Source organism: Diabrotica undecimpunctata, chromosome 1, assembly GCF_040954645.1.
Source record: "Diabrotica undecimpunctata isolate CICGRU chromosome 1, icDiaUnde3, whole genome shotgun sequence".
In the NCBI taxonomy this organism is placed as follows: Eukaryota; Metazoa; Arthropoda; class Insecta; order Coleoptera; family Chrysomelidae; genus Diabrotica; species Diabrotica undecimpunctata.
In genome coordinates, this window is record NC_092803.1 from 207527373 (window position 1) to 207545390 (window position 18018).

At 32.5% G+C, this 18018-nt stretch overlaps 1 protein-coding gene across 7 annotated transcripts in view; it reads right to left on the reverse strand.

The window, feature by feature from the left end:
- Positions 1-17484: 17484 nt before the first annotated feature.
- Prosap (SH3 and multiple ankyrin repeat domains prosap) overlaps positions 17485-18018 on the reverse strand; it is a 382041-nt gene continuing 381507 nt past the window's right edge. For all 7 annotated transcript variants that reach the window (XM_072521080.1, XM_072521079.1, XM_072521081.1 and 4 more), the window contains one exon: positions 17485-17895. In XM_072521080.1, the coding sequence (XP_072377181.1) occupies positions 17627-17895 (269 nt within the window). In that variant the 3' untranslated portion in view covers positions 17485-17626. The remainder of the gene's footprint in view (positions 17896-18018) is intronic.

Here is an 18018-nt window from a genome sequence, read left to right on the forward strand (position 1 = left end):
TGTTTCTATCATAATAATTTTTATATTCGTTTCTTTTTGCCTTCAGTTTCTCCCACTCTTCCTCTAGATTTATGTCTTTGTGCTTTTTATTTGATGGTAGCTTCGATCTAAGAACCCTGTTAGTCACTAATTGGGCCGGTGTTTTATCTGTTCCATTTATTGGAGTATTTCGATACTCCAGGAGCGCTATATCTAAGTCGTCACACTTTCTAAGCATGCTTTTTGCAATTTGAACGGCTCGTTCTGCCTGTCCATTAGACCGTGGATAGCGGGGACTGGACGTTACAAACCGAAAATCCCAGTCTTTAGCAAATTGCTGACAATGCCACGAATTATAAGGCATGTTATCTGATATGACTTCATAGGGTATTCCGTGTGTTGAAAAAATTTTCTTTAACTCCTTGATAACCACCTAAGAAGTTTTTGAATTAATTTTCACTATATCGAGCCATTTAGAAAAATAATCGATCAGAACTAGATATGACTGTCCACCATAATCTAATATATCACTTGCTACCTTTTCAAAAGGCGCTTGAGGCAACTCTCTAAGTAATAGTGGTTTTTTAGCATTGTGACTTTTAAATATCTCACACTTGCTACAATTTCTTACCCAGTCTTCTATACTTTTGTTCATTTGTGGCCAATGTAATATCTGTCTTGCTCTCTGTTGGGTTTTCTGAATGCCAAAATGACTTGAATGCAATAATCTTAGCATGCTCTCTCTCAATATTTTTGGGACTATAACTCTGTCTTTGTAAAATATTAGTCCGTCAAGTAAATATAGTTCATTTCTTATATAATAATAATACCTAATTGATTCGCTTACTCTTGACAAAGTTTTGGGCCACCCTTGTATACAATATTTCTTTACTAGTTTCAGATCCTCATCAGCATCCACTTCAGTCCTAAATTGTTCTCTCTTCTCATCAGTCATGTCAATAGTATGAACTATTTCTGTAATAAATTTATCATCATCCACTTCATCTTTTATAAAATTCCTCGATAATAAATCTGCCACATGCATGAACTTGCCTGGCTTAAATTTTACCTCTATGTCATATTTAGATAATCTTACCCTAATCCTTTGTAATCTCGGCGACATTATGTCCGCAATGCCTTTATGCATTAATGCCTCCAAAGGCTTATGGTCAGAATCAATTTGCACTTTCCTTCCGTAGATAAAATTGTGAAATTTATTGCATGCATAAAGGATTGCCAAGAACTCCTTTTCAATTTGACTCATATTTGACTCTGCTCTCGTTAGCGCCCTAGATGCAAATGCTACCGGTCTGTTATTCTGTAAGAGACAGCACCCCAAGCCATTACTACTACTGTCAGTCTGTATCACGGTTGGTAACTTCTCATTGAAATTGGCAAGCACACTACTTGACATAATTACTTCTTTTATTTTATTTAGTGCATCAGAATGTCTATATGTCCATACCCATGCATTACTTTTTTTTAAGAGTTCTCTTAAGGGCGTGGAAATCTCTGACAAGTTTGGAATGAATGCCCTTAAATAATTAACCATTCCCAAAATTTGTTGTAATTCCTTTTTATTTTCTGGATCCTTCAATCTTCTTATCGCTTCTACTTTTTTGTTGTCAGCTCTCATCCCATCTTTATCAAAGATATGACCCAAGTATCTAACACTTTCAACGCAATATTGTATTTTGTTTGGGTTAAATTTCACATTTAGTTCTCTAGCCCTATCTAACACCTTATTCAGTGTATTATTATGCTCTTCTATTGACTCACCACAAATTAATAGATCATCGAAGTAGACTATACAACCTGGAATATCTGCAAAATTTTCAGAATTTAATTTCTGGAAGTATTCAGGTGCTATGTTAAGACCAAATGGCAGGCGGCAAAATTTATATGTGCCAAATATAGTGCCAAAAGCACATAAATTACTGGATTGCTCATCCAGTTCTACTTGGTAAAAACCCTCCTTAAAATCTAGAACTGTAAAAAATGACTTACCCTGTAACATTGAACGAATCTCATCAACAGTAGGTATTATACAAAATTCCCGTTCCAATGCCTTGTTCAGGTCACGAGGATCTAGGCAGATACGTAATGATTTATCAGTTTTCTCAACAATTACCAGGTTACTAAGCCACTGCGTAGGACCATCAACCTTTGCGATGATTCCTCGCTTTTCAAGATCAATTAGTTGATTATTAAGTTTAGGCTTGATTGTAAGTGGGACTCTACGAGGTGGCCTAGCCACTGGCACTGCATTTTCTTTAAGCTTTAAACTACATTTTTTCTGAAATTTACCTAAACCTGAAAAAACATCCTTATTCATTTCTACAAATTTTTCTTTAGAATGCAGTGTTATGTTATCAATTTTATTAATTAAATCAAGCTCTATGGTAGAACATAAACCCAAGATAGGTGTTGATCTTTCCTTTACAACAACAAAATCTAATAAATGATCAATATTTTTATATTTACAGACAAGTTTTATTATACCCAAAGGAATGATCTTAAAACCACCATATGTCTCAAGTATGACCTTAGTTTCTTTTAATTCATTAATTTTGCAAACTTTTTCAACAAAAACCTTGGGTAAAATGTTAACCTGTGCCCCTGTATCTATTTTAAAAGGTATATCAATGTTATTAATTTTTAAATTTTCCATCCAGTCTTTATTATTTTTATTCTTAATTTCATTAACAGTGATTGATGAAATCATGAAATCATCTACTTCATTATTTTCACTTTCTTCCACTTGTACCTCTCTTACTAACCTACCATGATAACACACTTTATCAAAATGCCCATATTTACCACACTTTCTACACTTTTTTCCATATGCTGGACACCTCCTTGGTCTATGGACACTCCCACAGTTTCTGCAGTTAATTCACCTCTAGAAGAACTTGCACCCCTGACTGTTTGGACTGAATTATGCCCCTGCTTGACTTTACTTCCAATTGATTCAATTTTCACCTTCTCTAAGCTGTTCTGAACTTCTTTTATTTGAGCTTGAGATACTTCATGCATTTTACATATTTCAATAGCTTTAGTCAGATCTAAATTAATTGTTTTTAACATGCTTTGTTGTGCATCCTTACTATTGGTGCCTAATACTATTCTATCTCTGACCATTGAAAATGCTTCAACACCAAACTCACAATTTCTTACTTTATTTTTTAAATTTGTTAAAAAGTGGTCAAAAGGCTCTCCTTCTTCTTGAATGCGCTTATAAAACAAATATCTTTCATAAACCACGTTTTTTCAAGGGGTAACATAAGACTCAAATGCTTCCAATACATCTGCTAGCTTTCCTTGTTGGACCTCTGTTAATTCCAAACTGTTATAAATCTCAATGCCTTCTTCTCCAATTAAATTGAGTAAAATTGCTACCTTAACTTCATCACTTTTACCACTTTTTCCTGATGCCATCAGATATACTTCAAAACTTTGCTTAAATCGTTTAAAATTTTCGGCCACATTGCCTTCAAATGATAATGGATTTGGTAACCTTGCTTCCATGATTTTTGTTTAATTTCCACTAGACTGCGCCAAGTAATAATATTTCATTGGGTTTAATACATTTATTTAAACATGCTTTTTAACAAAGTCTCCAAGAATCAACAATGTCCCAAAACCCCTGTTCTAACAATGATCTTGACAAGTAGTGACAACTGACAAACAGTCTCCATACATTGTGCCTAGAGCCCCGTGACCGTAATCATAACCTACTGATATGACAGTAAGCACTACCTATCATTAAGTTAAAATAAAATAAAGTATTTCTGAGGTATTATTTAAATTTTTTGTTGATTTGAAAGTTCTCTCGATGCCATTATTTATGAAATTGGTGACGCACATCTGACATGTTCAATTTTCCATGACTCTGGCGCATAAATCAGGCTGAATTTGACCGATGGCCTGAGTTATGTTAACTTCGAGAATTGCTATCATTTGTGGCTTATTCGCATAGAGCTGTGATTTGAGAAACGCCTACAACGAGTCTAACAGGGTCAAATCGCATGATCTTGGCGGCCAGTTAACATCATCTCCACGTGAGATCACCATGCCCTCAAATCGCTCGTGCAGAATAGTTAATATAGAACTTAGGGCTATTGGATTTTATACGTATTGGTTCTATTAAGTGTCCAAAATTACGTTGATAATCATTGACCTATAGCACTTGTCGTTGACGGCCTTTATCAAACAAATATGAACCGATTACGCGCCAGCCCAAAATTTATACCAAACAGTAACTTCTTCGATCTAATCTGGATCTCATTTGGATGGGTAACGTCCCACTGAAGGTGATTTTTCGATGAAAATTATAGTCAGTTTCCTATTTGGTTACACCTTATTCACACCAATTATATTCTTCTATTATCGCCCTCGTACCTTCTTATTCTTCTATACGTGCCCTATCAGTGATCAGAATACTATCTTATGTGAACAACTGATTCTCAGAGACTCACAACGTATGACCCGCGCGGATTCTTGTTGAAGTTTTAACGCGCTTTAAAAATACAACAAAAATTATATGAGCATCTTATTTATTGTTGAATATCATGTTTATATACAAAAACTTTATTGCAGTATATTATTTTTGTCATAGAAAAAATAGGAAGAATGATTCCCAGTGAATCATAAAAGTAATATTGTCACTATTCTGGCAAAAAATCAAATAAATAAATAAAAACAAATTAATCAGTAATTATCTTTCTTAAATACAAATACTATGCTTTCATCAAATGGAAGAATGTGTATTAAGTCAATAAGACAAGTCATATAAAAGAGAGCTATTGGATCTATAATACCACGCACAACAAAAAAATATATGTGGTAAAAGGAATTAATAAAAATTACACAAAATAAATCACTGTGTAGAGATTATGATAAAAGATGAGACAAGAGAATAACAAAAGACAAACTTTCAGGCTACTTAAGGCAATATGTAGGGACAAGTAAATAAAATATTCTTCAATGATATATATGGACAGGAAATTTTCCCATTAGTCTCCTTAATTATCTGGATAAACTAATCTCTATGAGTAGTTGTGGTAAGACTCGAAAAAAATATTTACCTTTTGCCAATCACGAGCATAGTCTCAATTTCGTACTAGATACAGATCAAAAAAGCACTCTATGACTCTAATAGCAAAACTATGAAATATAAGAAGTCTTTAATACTAATTGTTTGCAGATTTTTAAAAGAGATTTGACACACTAAATAGATTTAAAATCGACCCATCGCATTAATTTCCAACTTATTCAAAATACCTTCAAAAACTAAACCACGAGTTTAAGACTGTGTTTTGCAGTTTGTCTTGCAACCAATTAATTTTACAACTTTTAGAAATCGCCATTTTAAAGTTTCTTTCATGTTTTAAAAGATAAAGTTTCGTAATAACTAAAAAAAAGTCAGATACCTGGATTTGTCACAGTAACAAGAGAAATCTTATTTCCTCGGACTACCATGGCAACTCTTTATAAACAGAACTTGGCAGATTCAACAGGTAGAGAAGTTAAAAACAAAAGGAAAGAGAGCATATTATGCAAAAAGAAAAAAAGATTGCCAACTTGTAAAAACCTAAGCGACAGCTTCAAAGAACCTATTAAGACTTATTGTGAAGTACGTTTGTGAAACATAAAACCATGCTGAAGACGAAGATAACCCAAAACCTTTCGAAAGAAAGATGCAGAGTGATATTTATAGAATCCATATGAATTTTGAGCTAATCAATCGTACCGTTATTATAAATTTTATCAACTGTTCCGAATATAAGCCAACCGAAAATATATTACAGGGAAATGAGTATAATATGAGTTATTATGAGTAATATAAATTAATGCTTCCAAATCTAAGTCACAAAACATTCTATGACAAAATATTCAATGTCCTTAAAAAATTTTAAAAATTATTTAACATTGACCAATTAATGGAATTTTGGGTGTAGAGTTGTGTTATAGAGGTAGCACCTTTTATCGGAACGACCACATCGAGCGTCATAGACGGGAGATGGTTCTTGATAACTGGTCCTCATAAGACAACTATCTCTCACTTATGGCTCCACGTGCCACATCCCGGCCAACTGCATTAGTCTGCAGGCTAAACTAAGTGAGGGTAGCCGAATATGGCGAAAATTCCACTGAGCGATTGCCGGTATAAGCAATCCCACACTTACTGACCAACGGCTTCGGGCGGATGAGTTGGTAAGTGCTTATGTCTTATGTCCTGGCGCTAAGAAATTAGCACCAAAGGCGAATGAATCAAGTAAATGGTCAATGGCATAAGGATGCAGAAGGCAAGGATGAAACACTGCATTAAAGATCCAATTATATATCTCTAGTACACACATCAAGGCAATAAGTACTAAAAAGAAAAGAAACTGATCATGGAAATCGGAGACCAAGATCCGGCAGGGGAGGAACAGATAAGTACTCCCAGATAGAGAAACAAGTATAGAAATTACAAAAAAAGAAGTATTGTATGCAATAAAGAACACCAGAAACGGCAAAAGCTCGGGGCAAGATCAACTGCCTATTGATATCTTCAAAATAATAGAAAATGAGTACATGGATGTCCTCTTAAAACTCTTTAATGAAATTTATTAGTCGGGTGACATACCCAATGAATGGTTGACCTATAAACGCATGATAAACGCATTTACCAAATACTTGTTATGGATATTGAAGAAACCCAATTTGGATTCCGTCGACTCGTAGGTACCCGTGAAGCCCTCTTTGCATTCAACGTACTAATCGAGAGATGCTTGGATGTGAACCAAGATATGTACGTCTGTTTCATAGACTACAACAAGGCTTTCGATAAAGTCCGCCACAAAGAGCTAATGGACGTCCTCAAAGCAAAACAATTACAATACAAATCTATATTATAAACAGCAGGCACGCATACGCATTAATGAACACACACCAGAAGAGTTCGAAAATTAAAAGAGGGGTGCGACAGGGGTGTATATTGTCATCACTACTATTCCATGCATACTCTAAAGAAATTATGAAAAGAGCTCTTGAGGGAGAAACAACAGGAATAAAGGTCAATGGAACACCAATTAACAATGAACAAGATAGTTGAGTATGGATAAGAATATGGATTATCAATAAACACCAAGAAAAAAATTTATGAGGATATCAAAAACCCAAAATAATGATGAAAGCCTGACAATAAACGGTAAAACTTTAAAACAAGTAGAAAACTACATCTATCTTGGCACGATAATTAATTACACAGACTATTATTTCAAAGAAATCAAAGTTAGAATACAGAAAGCATGAACAAATAAGAAGAAAAATTAATGAAAAAAATTAATCTTTCTTGATCATATTGTATTTTTATAATCTTCTTTATTGCGATCATCATGTAGAGTAGGGATATTAATAATCCCATTCAAGGCGTTTACTTTAGAAGTAAATGGCTAAATTGTCATTACTAACAAAGTAGGTAATATTAAACTGTCAAAGGATTTTATGGAGCGAAAATAAGCAAACATAATAGGTAGAATTAGTTTGTTTGCATTTAGAGAAAGAATTCCGGACTAGAAATCGAAACATCAGTTTATAAGATTAATTACCTCAGGGTACCAAAAAAGGGATCATACTAGATCTTAAATTCTTTTATAAATATCAATACATATGCTGCAATGAACTATACAGTAAAAATATTAGTAATAAACGAGGAACGAAAAACAATTAATTGCATATCTAAAACACATGAAAACAACATAAACAAACATTAGTAAAAAATTTTTAAAAATATCAAAACATAATAATTTTTTGCCGAAATAACACAGTGACAATATTCTTGAAATAAAAAAATGTGAAACTAACATAAAACATAGCATTTATTAATAAAAAAAAACAACCTTTTGAGATTCTGTTACGTGAACTGTATCAACAACTAGTGTATTCCAATAAAAATATGTGCACTGTTTAATTACTACTAAATGTGAAATAAATAGGCACAGAAATTATATATACATAAAAATCTATCAACCTCCAACATTTCCGTTAGATCTAGCCAGCCGCGGTATAGACTAAATTATGATTTTTGTTTTATCTAAAAATATCAGTCAATGTTAACAGCCTGCAGCTAAAAAACTATGATAGTGTACTCCAAGTCCACTATCTAGTACACTAAATCTACTAAAGTCGAAACATAAGTAACAAGTAAAATAACAAAAAAAACTTCACTTTACTTCAGTGCTGAAATAACACAACAGAAATAAGAATAATAACAGATACTAATAACAGATAATAACAAATAGAAGAACAAAAAAACACCCACCCTAATCTTGATTAATATTTAAAACATTAGATAGAAAAAGACAAAGAATGGCAGAAAGAGAACACAAGCCAGAGTCAACGTCACATTTTTTCGACATGTCAGCTTTCAGTTTAGCGTCAATGTCATGTTTATCTACTTTATTGAATGCCCTTTATCGAACAATTTTAATTAAATAGGTATTTATTTCTTTTTACGCTCGTTTTTGACAGTCGTAGATAACATAGAATCATACAAACACAGTAGATAACTTAAAAATACGAGAAAATAGCTTCAAACTTCAATTAAGATGTCACATTTCGACGTGACGCTAATGTGTAGCTTTAAACTTTAAAAATATCATATTTAACGTAAAATACGACGTGGAATTACATGTTACGTGCAATATGACATTTGAAAAGTGCTATTGGACAGGGCATGTGACTTTCCAACGTGGCCTCATACCTTACGAGTTTCTTAGTGGTTCATACATGACCTTGAATGAGCCAAAAATGAACAGAATGAGCCTTAAGATTTTTTTATGAAGATTTACATGAGGAAATGGTATTTCTGGTACTTTTTTAAAAACAAATTTGATTTTTGATTAATTTTTAACCATATAGCGTAATATAATTTCTAAAATATTTTCTTCTCATAATATTAGATACTTGATTTGGGTGTTTGTTCATACAAGCTACATAATTGATGTCTGAGAAAGAATTGTTTCTTTATATAGATCATTAAGAACGCAACACTTTACATTTCTATATAAAACAAAAATCAGGATCTCTTCCGGTACTAGTTCTAACAGAAAATTGTAGTTACTGCACAAAAACTTGCAGTCGTACAGTAACTGTAACCCCATCAATATATTTACAAATTTAACCTAGTTCTTATCGATGGATAGGCAATATTTGAGCATATCTTACAAAACAAATAACACAATGTTACAAATAGTTGATAAAATACACAATTATAAACAAAAATAGGGAGTGACTCGTATCGAGTAGCGTGTAATGGTGCGAAATATTTGAGAAGTTGGTTCATTTATTACATTTTTTGAATATTATCCTTTATTAAACGATATATTATATATATTAAATGGTTGATAACTTAAAGCATTCCAAACCATTCCTCCTTTCCTTTGCGGGAGTGATCATCTAATCTAATCATAAATGAACTATATAACAGATTATACATACTAACGAAAGTAACTTTAATGTACTCTTCAATAACAGAATACATAAAACAAACAAAAATGTCAATAAAACAAGCATAAGCAATTTGTCGTCTCTCATGCCAGTATGAGGGATATACATACATACCAGACATACATACGAGATTTGTATAACAGATCTCATTCAATACAATGCAGAGGAGGACAAGGATGCATACTGTACCCTCTTTTCTTTTATAAGTATTCGGAAAAAATTTCTATGAATGCCGTAGAAGATGCAGACAAGATAATACTGGCGAAGAACAGAGAAATATTCAACAAAAATGGTTTGGAGACATCTGCAAAGAAGCTGAGGCTTCTTTTCTAATTTTAATTACACACTTATATGCTCAAGAATGCTTCAATTAAGACAAAAACAGTGTATCTATTCAAATAAAGCGACAAGGAGATAATCATTGCGAAAAGTGAGAATGTGGACTACAAAATAATTGTACTTTTATAAAAAAATCAAGTACTATACAAAAAATTTAAGTTAAATCGCGAAGGGCAAATAGGTTTCAGTAATAGTGATCATTTTATACCAAAACATTTTGGTCGATAGTTACAGTGTTGTTGCCACTATTGAGTGAAAAAGAGATTATTTAGATTTGAAAGTACCTTTTAAAACAAATTAAAAATATCTATATTCTTGATTATAATAAAAATATAAATACGTTAGCGAAAAACAACAATCTGCTGTCCAAACTGCTTAGAAGGTATAATATCCACGCCTGTGGCTTATTGCCTCAAGCTCGCGGTTCAACTTAACTTTGTCATATAGTACTTCGAATAAAATGGATAAATAGTAAAGATAACAATGGTAAATAAGGAAGAGATAAGGATGGTAATATATTGACAGAACAGCAAGAGATACTAAGTAGATGGACAGAACATTTTACGGAAAAGTTTGAAGGAGATCGGAGAGAGACGACCCCTGACATACCATTAGACCAAGCAGACAACAGAGAAAAGACTCCACCAACAATAGCCGAGATTAGAGCAGCAGTAGAAAAATTAAAGTACAATAAAGCACCGGGATCGGATCAAATAGCATCGGAGTTACTAAAGGAAGGAGGAGACGCACTACAAAAAACAATACATGAATTGATAACAAAGATATGGTCGAATAAACAGCTACCAACGGAGTGGAATAGCGGTATTATTGTACCACTACATAAAAAAGGAAATCAGTTAGAATGTGGAAACTACCGTGGAATCACGCTGCTGAATGCAGCATACAAAATAATGTCCAATGTCATTTATGAAAGACTTAGACCACACGCTGAAAAAATAGTTGGCAAATACCAAAGTGGCTTCTGTAGACAGAAGTCAACAATAGACCAGATATTTGTTCTGCGACAGATCCTCGAAAAAACAAGTGAATATAACATCGACACCCATCATCTCTTCATAGACTTTGAAAGCGCATATGACAATATAAACCGAGAATTCTTAATAAAAGCAATGAAAGAATTTAATATACCAACACAACTAATAGAACTGATAAAAGAATCTCTAAAAGTAGAAAGTAGAATCCGGATACAAAATGAATTAACGGAAACAATAGATGTGAAAAAGGGACTACGCCAGGGAGACGCTCTATCATGCATCTTGTTCAACATCGTGCTCGAGAAAATACTGAGGGACACAACAGTCAATACACGAGGAACAATAATTAATAAAAGCGTGCAAATACTAGCATTTGCAGATGATGTTGACATAATCGCAAGATCAAGAAGAGAAATGATAGAGGCATACAACCAAATAGAACGAGCTGCACAAAATAGTGGTCTTAAAATCAATCAGACCAAAACAAAATATATGCAGGTAAGAAAAAACGCAGAAATAAGGCAGCCACAAAATATAACAATAGGAGAATACAACATAGAGGAGGTAAAAAACTTTATATACTTGGGATCCCTAGTCACGTCTGATAATAACGTCACGGAGGAAGTGAAGAGGCGAATATTTATTGCAAATAAATGTTACCATGGCTTAATTAGACACCTAAGATCAGATAACGTCGCAAGAAAGACAAAATGCCAAATATATAAAACCCTAATAAGACCGGTACTCACATATGGCTCAGAAACCTGGACACTTACTAAAAGAGAGGAAACGTTGTTAGCCACCTTCGAAAGAAAAATCTTGCGACACATATATAAGGGCACAAAAGAAAACGGAATATGGCGAAGACGATACAACTCTGAACTATACAAAATATACCAGGACCCGGATATTATAACATTCATCAAAATAGGACGGCTGCGTTGGATAGGACATGTAGAAAGAATGGAAGAAGGCGAAATACCAAACAAAATATTCAAACAGATGCCAGTAGGAAAAAGAACAAGAGGAAGACCGAAACTGAGATACTTAGAACAAATAGAAAATGATATAACAACCTTAAAAATAAAAGACTGAAAAAAAAAGCACGAAACAGATCGGAATGGAGAAGAATCCTAGAACAGGCCAAGACCCAAAAAGGGTTGTCGAGCCAGTGATGATGATGAACAATGGTAAATTCTAATTAAAGAGAAAAATGAGAATAGATCTTGATAGTCAAGAAGTTTATGATAGAAAGCAAACTGAGGATTGGTCTAAATAAAACTATTTTGTTGAAGCTCAAACAGTAGAATTACAAAAGTATTACGGAAAAATGTACATCGGTAATTAAAATAATCACTTAGTTGAGAATAATTTTACCAAACACTTAGTTCTCAAACAATTTTATTTTTACTGTATTATCCGTAATGCAAAAAACTGTTTTAATAATCCCAAACCAATCGATTACTCGTTAAAACTCATTTAATATTATATCTAGCACTCTAAAATGACAATATCCATTACGGCGTCAGTTTTTTCGATGTCTTCATTCTAAACAAATTGCATCTAAGCAATTTCATTAGCACATCAATTAAAAAAATGGTTTTTTTAAAATAAATCCAACTTCTCAAATATTACAAACTGAATTCAAAAGTTAAAACAAATCACAATTACATTAACCAACAACAATAATATATATGAACACTTCAATAAGTCCAAAAATATCGTTTCTAATTAATATATATTTTGGCAGGATGAATATAATATAAATGACGGAATGTTTCTAAATACAAAGACTTGATTAAGGCAAAAAGAAGCTTTGGATTAAAAAAAGTTTCGGTTTCGCAACCCAATAACAGTTTTATTAGCTATATATAATAGAGGCAGGTCGTTACAGGCCGTTTGAAGGTGAAATATGCAATACATCTATTCTATGGCTCTACAATTCAATTGAAACCCTTGCCTTTATGAGCATTATTCATTAAGGTCTATTAGCCATTCTCCTCCACCATCAACTGCCAAGGAAATTTGCATTAACAGTTTTTTTGAACGCTTGTTGTCTTCCATTCTAAATATATGGCCTGTCCATTGAAGACGCTGTAGCTATATTATAAATTTCATAATTGTATCTGATTCGCCACCTGTTGTTCCGATTTGTAAGGCCTAGCAACAAATACTCAAATAGAATGACCCCATTTGTGTTATTTTTTGTAAATTGTTAAGTCTAGATAAGAGTTTGTAGTAGAAACAATTTTAAAAAATTACATTTAAGCAAATAGCCAGTTTCATGATTTTAGAGAGATGTAGGTGCTTCAGAAGATCAAAAGTTGTGAAATTACTATATATAAAGATAATATGTACATATTAGAAACAATGAGCTCTACCATTATGTACCAAACCACTTAATGTCCGAACTTCAAGTTCTGCACCTGACATATAGATGGTGCCAATAGTAATATATCCACATGATCTATAGAAAGTATAACCGTATAAACATCATCTATCACATTTTAGCATAATTGCACCCTTAGTTTACAGTTTATAGTGATTTATTGAAAGTGGTTTTTGCAATTTTTAAAACAATGCTTACTATCACAGCCACCTAAAGCTTACAAGCCGTGAAGTGAGAAAATTGGCAACGTTGGAGGTAGTCCGATAGCCCTGTGTTTACTTGGAGAGATTATGCTAATTTTGTTTGTATTTCTTGTATTATTGGTAAATTATTCGATTAAGAAAAAGGTATGTATTTTTTACGTATATTGTAATAATTGTGTGAAGCATTTAGATATATATTATTCAGACAAATAATACGTACAAACTGTTAAATTCACAAATTCAGACACTGCTTTAGTAATTACAAACCCCAAGTCGATGTTAATTTATTGGTACAGGGTACAGTAGTAATATGATATTCTAACATATTTTTTTAATTACAGATGCCGAGACACTGCAGTGTACCAAATTGCAAATCAAATTATGCAACTACTTTAAAGTATGAAAAGGCCCAAAGTACATTCTCTTTTCCCAAAAACGATCACCTTCGTACTCAGTGGGTTAGATCTATTAACCGTGAAGATTTCACAGTAACTTCTAGTTCGGTAGTATGTAAAAAACATTTTGATGCAACGGATATTATTGAAAGTGAGTCATTCATTGATAAAAATGGTACGGTTCTTCAACGAAATTTGGTTTTTCCCAAGTTGAAAGAGAATGCGATACCAAGAATTTTTGAAAACCAACCGTCATATTTATCTAACCCAAAACCACCAACAAGAAAAAATCCTGAAACTAGACGAGCAGAAATAAGTCTCTGGGAAGAAAATAATATAAAAGAACTCGAAAACAAAGACCTTATCGTGCATTTCAAGAAATTTTTACAAAGTTTTAGTGAGAGGGTCGAGTTAAAAAACTGGCAAATAAAAGTTGTAGAAGAAAGGATTTGTTTTTATTTATTAAATATTGACAATCAGTGCAGTGATGAGTGTATAAAAGTTATTTCAAACATTAACATTAGGAAGGAATTACTTGTATCTGTTTATGTGAAGGACATAAACAGATGTTTGTGGAACAGCTGTTAGAGAACTATATTTTAAAATTTCTGTGATTTTCTCCAATACTTTGTTAAATAACTTCACAAAAAACAAGAATAATGAAATTATGACAAAGAAACTAACTAAAAGTTTATCATTTCAATAACATTTTTCTAAGCCACTCTTAATAAATATAATATTCGCTCAAGGGATACTAGAATTCAATAAACTGCAAGTTGTTTACAAAAATATTAAAAGATTATTTTCTTTTTTTTTAACATAAATTATGTAAATAATGTAAGCTGAATGCACTTGTATTACTTTTAAATTCTATTAATATTACACCTCATTGTATTTAATGTTTTGCAGTTTTAATAGATGTGATATATATGTACCTTATCAGACTATTTTGTACGATTTTTTTACTTAATTCTAACTTTATAGCGAATATTATGATGTTCCTCTTTTATTTATTATTTTGTTGGGCTCTTTACAGTCGGACTACTTCTAACAGCTGATGCTGCGTTGCCATTTTTATTTCACGGCTTGTAAGCTTTAGGTGGCTGTGTTACTATGGTCGCCCAAAAGCCAGCAGTTGTCCCGAGAAATACAAAAAGTCAAAATCATTTTGCCTTATTTTTATATGACATATAATGAGGTAGAATGGTAGATAGATGAGATGAAAATATCTACCCGGCAATATATTTACAATGTGTCCCAAATAAATAGAGTTTTTACGTCAATAAAAGGTAATTGATGAGATTTGGATTCATCACTTCACTCAAAAGTGAAATCAATCAAAGTGTTTTATTTTTCTTACCATCATTTCTCAGCATACTTTCTCAATATCCAATATATGACGCTTACAGTAAAGAAATTGCTTTGTTTTTTTTTAGTATGAGTTCGAAGCAGACATCAGTCAAAATCAAATTAATCTCGCTCGTAATATAGAGTGTTTTAGTTTTCTTAGCATCATTTCTTAGTAGACAGCTATCAAAATCAAATAGATGGCGCTCGTAGTAATGCTCTATTTTTTGTTGACATGATTTTAAATTAAAGCTGTACGTAACGATGGATGAAAATCTGGTAATGTATTCACAATTTGCATCAAGAAATAAAGTTTTTACATCAATATAAGCCAATGAATGGGACTTCGATAGACCACTTTACTCAAAAGTGAAATGGACTCTCAGATAATTTAACATCTGCAGGTGAAAGACGTCCAAAGCAACCGAAGGTGCAAACATTACCTCGGATTCGGATATTTTGTTTATAGATTGCCTTTGGGAAGTAATAACCATCAAGAGCGAATATTATATTGTATTATTGGTGTATTTGAAGGAAGACTAAATAATCACAAATGAAGAAGAAACAATTCGTTTACCAAGTGCCAATTATGAGAAAAGCATACGAATTAAAATATGAATTGTTTGCACATCCACCACATTCTACAGATTTGGTTCCTAGTAACTACTGGCTATTTTTAGATATTAAAAGAAGACTGAGATCCGAAAGTTATTGTGAAATTAAGTAGAGTAGCGTATGAATCAGATACAGTCTTCAAAGGCGTTGTAACAACCAGCAAATAAAGAAGTTGTCAATTTCAAAAACAATAAAAATGCGCAATTACCATCGATTATTTTCGAAACTGACTCCTTCTTCGGAAAAATATCGTATTTACTAATCCAATACTGACCCGAATCAGCATAAATAAATACTTCATTCAATAAAACATTTAGCATCAGCCGTTTACAGCTATTCCGTTAAAAACTATCTTCTTTACCTTTTAGTTTAAAAAAATCCTACAAGTCTTCTGTTCTGAAAATACTGAACGAATAGATTGAAGCATATCGTGCAGTTGACACTGAAGTTAACAGTGTTCGCTGCTAAAATTAGAGCAATGGATATTTATTTGGTAGATACTACTTTTGTATAAGATAATTGTGAGACCTAGGTAGTAACTACGATCTTGCACAGCTTTTATTAAAAAAAAATTGATAAAAATTAAAGGTTTATACTTACTTAAAGTAAGTATGATTTTAAAAACTTAATTTACTGACGAAATTTAGTTTCATAGTACGTTTTGAATGCATAAAGTGAAAGTTTTGTAGCTTGCTAAACCACCATTACTATGTCGGTGTACATTTTGAAAATTGCTGTCAATAATACATTATTATTGTGCTACGTATATAATATACGATTTATATAAGATTTTATATACCTACTATTTAGTTAAAGAAACGTTGATATACCTAATAATGATATAACATGGTTGTTCACAAGTCCTGATATGGTGGTGGTAGTATAGAAAATCCTTTATTTTTCTTAGCATCATTTCTTAGAAGACAGCTGTCAAAATCTAATAGATGGCGCTTACAGTATAGAAAGTGCTTTATGGTTCTTAACATCTTTTCTCAGCAAACAGCTGTCACGATCCTATAGATGCACTTTTTCTGAACCAGTGGAAAGCTGCTAAAACCCAATAGATGGCGCTTGAAGCTTAGCATCATTTTTCAGCAGATAGCTGTCAAAATCCAATAGACATATTTATAAGACTACTTCGGAAATACAAGTTAAAAACACTGGGAACTTAATTTTGTTGTTGTTTTTATTAAAATTGGACATGTCTATTGCAGGTAGAGATACAATCATTGCTCCTGACTCACCCAATAAATACTTTCTTAAAGAGCATGTTGATGAAGCATTAGAAATTCTTATAAGACAGTTATAGGCTTCTATGAAGGATAGGTACTGTATTTCCGACTCATCTGATTTATGAAAAAGAGTCTTAATAACGTTTTTAACTGCTCAAAAAATATAGACAGTTGTTTAACCATTTATATGTGCTTTTCATTGTATTGACAACTAATCAAATAGTTGTCAAATGCGGAGTTAAATCAGTTTGACAATTTCAAAAAGACAAAGATTTTAAGGTTAAGGTGAGCACTAAACTGCACAATACGTAAGTATATATAATTTTATAACTAAAAAGTTTTGTGGAGGTAAAAATTGACTCAAAAACAAAAATACACCCTTATTAGTAAACAAAAAATATTCTGTTTTTATTTAGTTTTAAACAAAAATATTCTGTTTTTATTTAGTTTGCAATTTTAATATATATTTTTTTTTATCTAAAAAATAAACGAGTGTTTTGTATATATAAAAATAAATAAACAATTTTTAATAAAAGCTCTGCATGTAATTGTCATTGAATATCAAAAATTGAGTATTAAATCGTAAAAAAGTGTAATGTAAAAAACGACATTGATGTGTAGAGTCAGCCTTTTAGGTTTACTGACTGTGTAGTCGATTTTGTTTCAGTTTCGGTTGCGTATTGACTGCTAATGTGCCTTTTGGTACTGCGCCGACGATCCGCACTCTAGTAATCTGCCGGTTATCACTGAACTGTGGCGGGGGCGCCACCACGACGTCGCTAAAATTGGGGTTGTTCTCGCCGAACTCCGGGGGCGGCGGCAAGCAAAACTCTTCTTTTTCGTCCGTTTCGTTTTCGATGGGTGGGGGTAGTTGCGCCAAAGACACTGCGTGGCGTTTTAGTGTACCTAAAATCAAACAAATACATTCCATATAGCTACATTTCAATATTCGAAGAAAATCGGAGAAACGAAGAGAATTTAACTCAGAAACGCATATTTCATTTATAGATTTTAAAAATGCCTTCGACT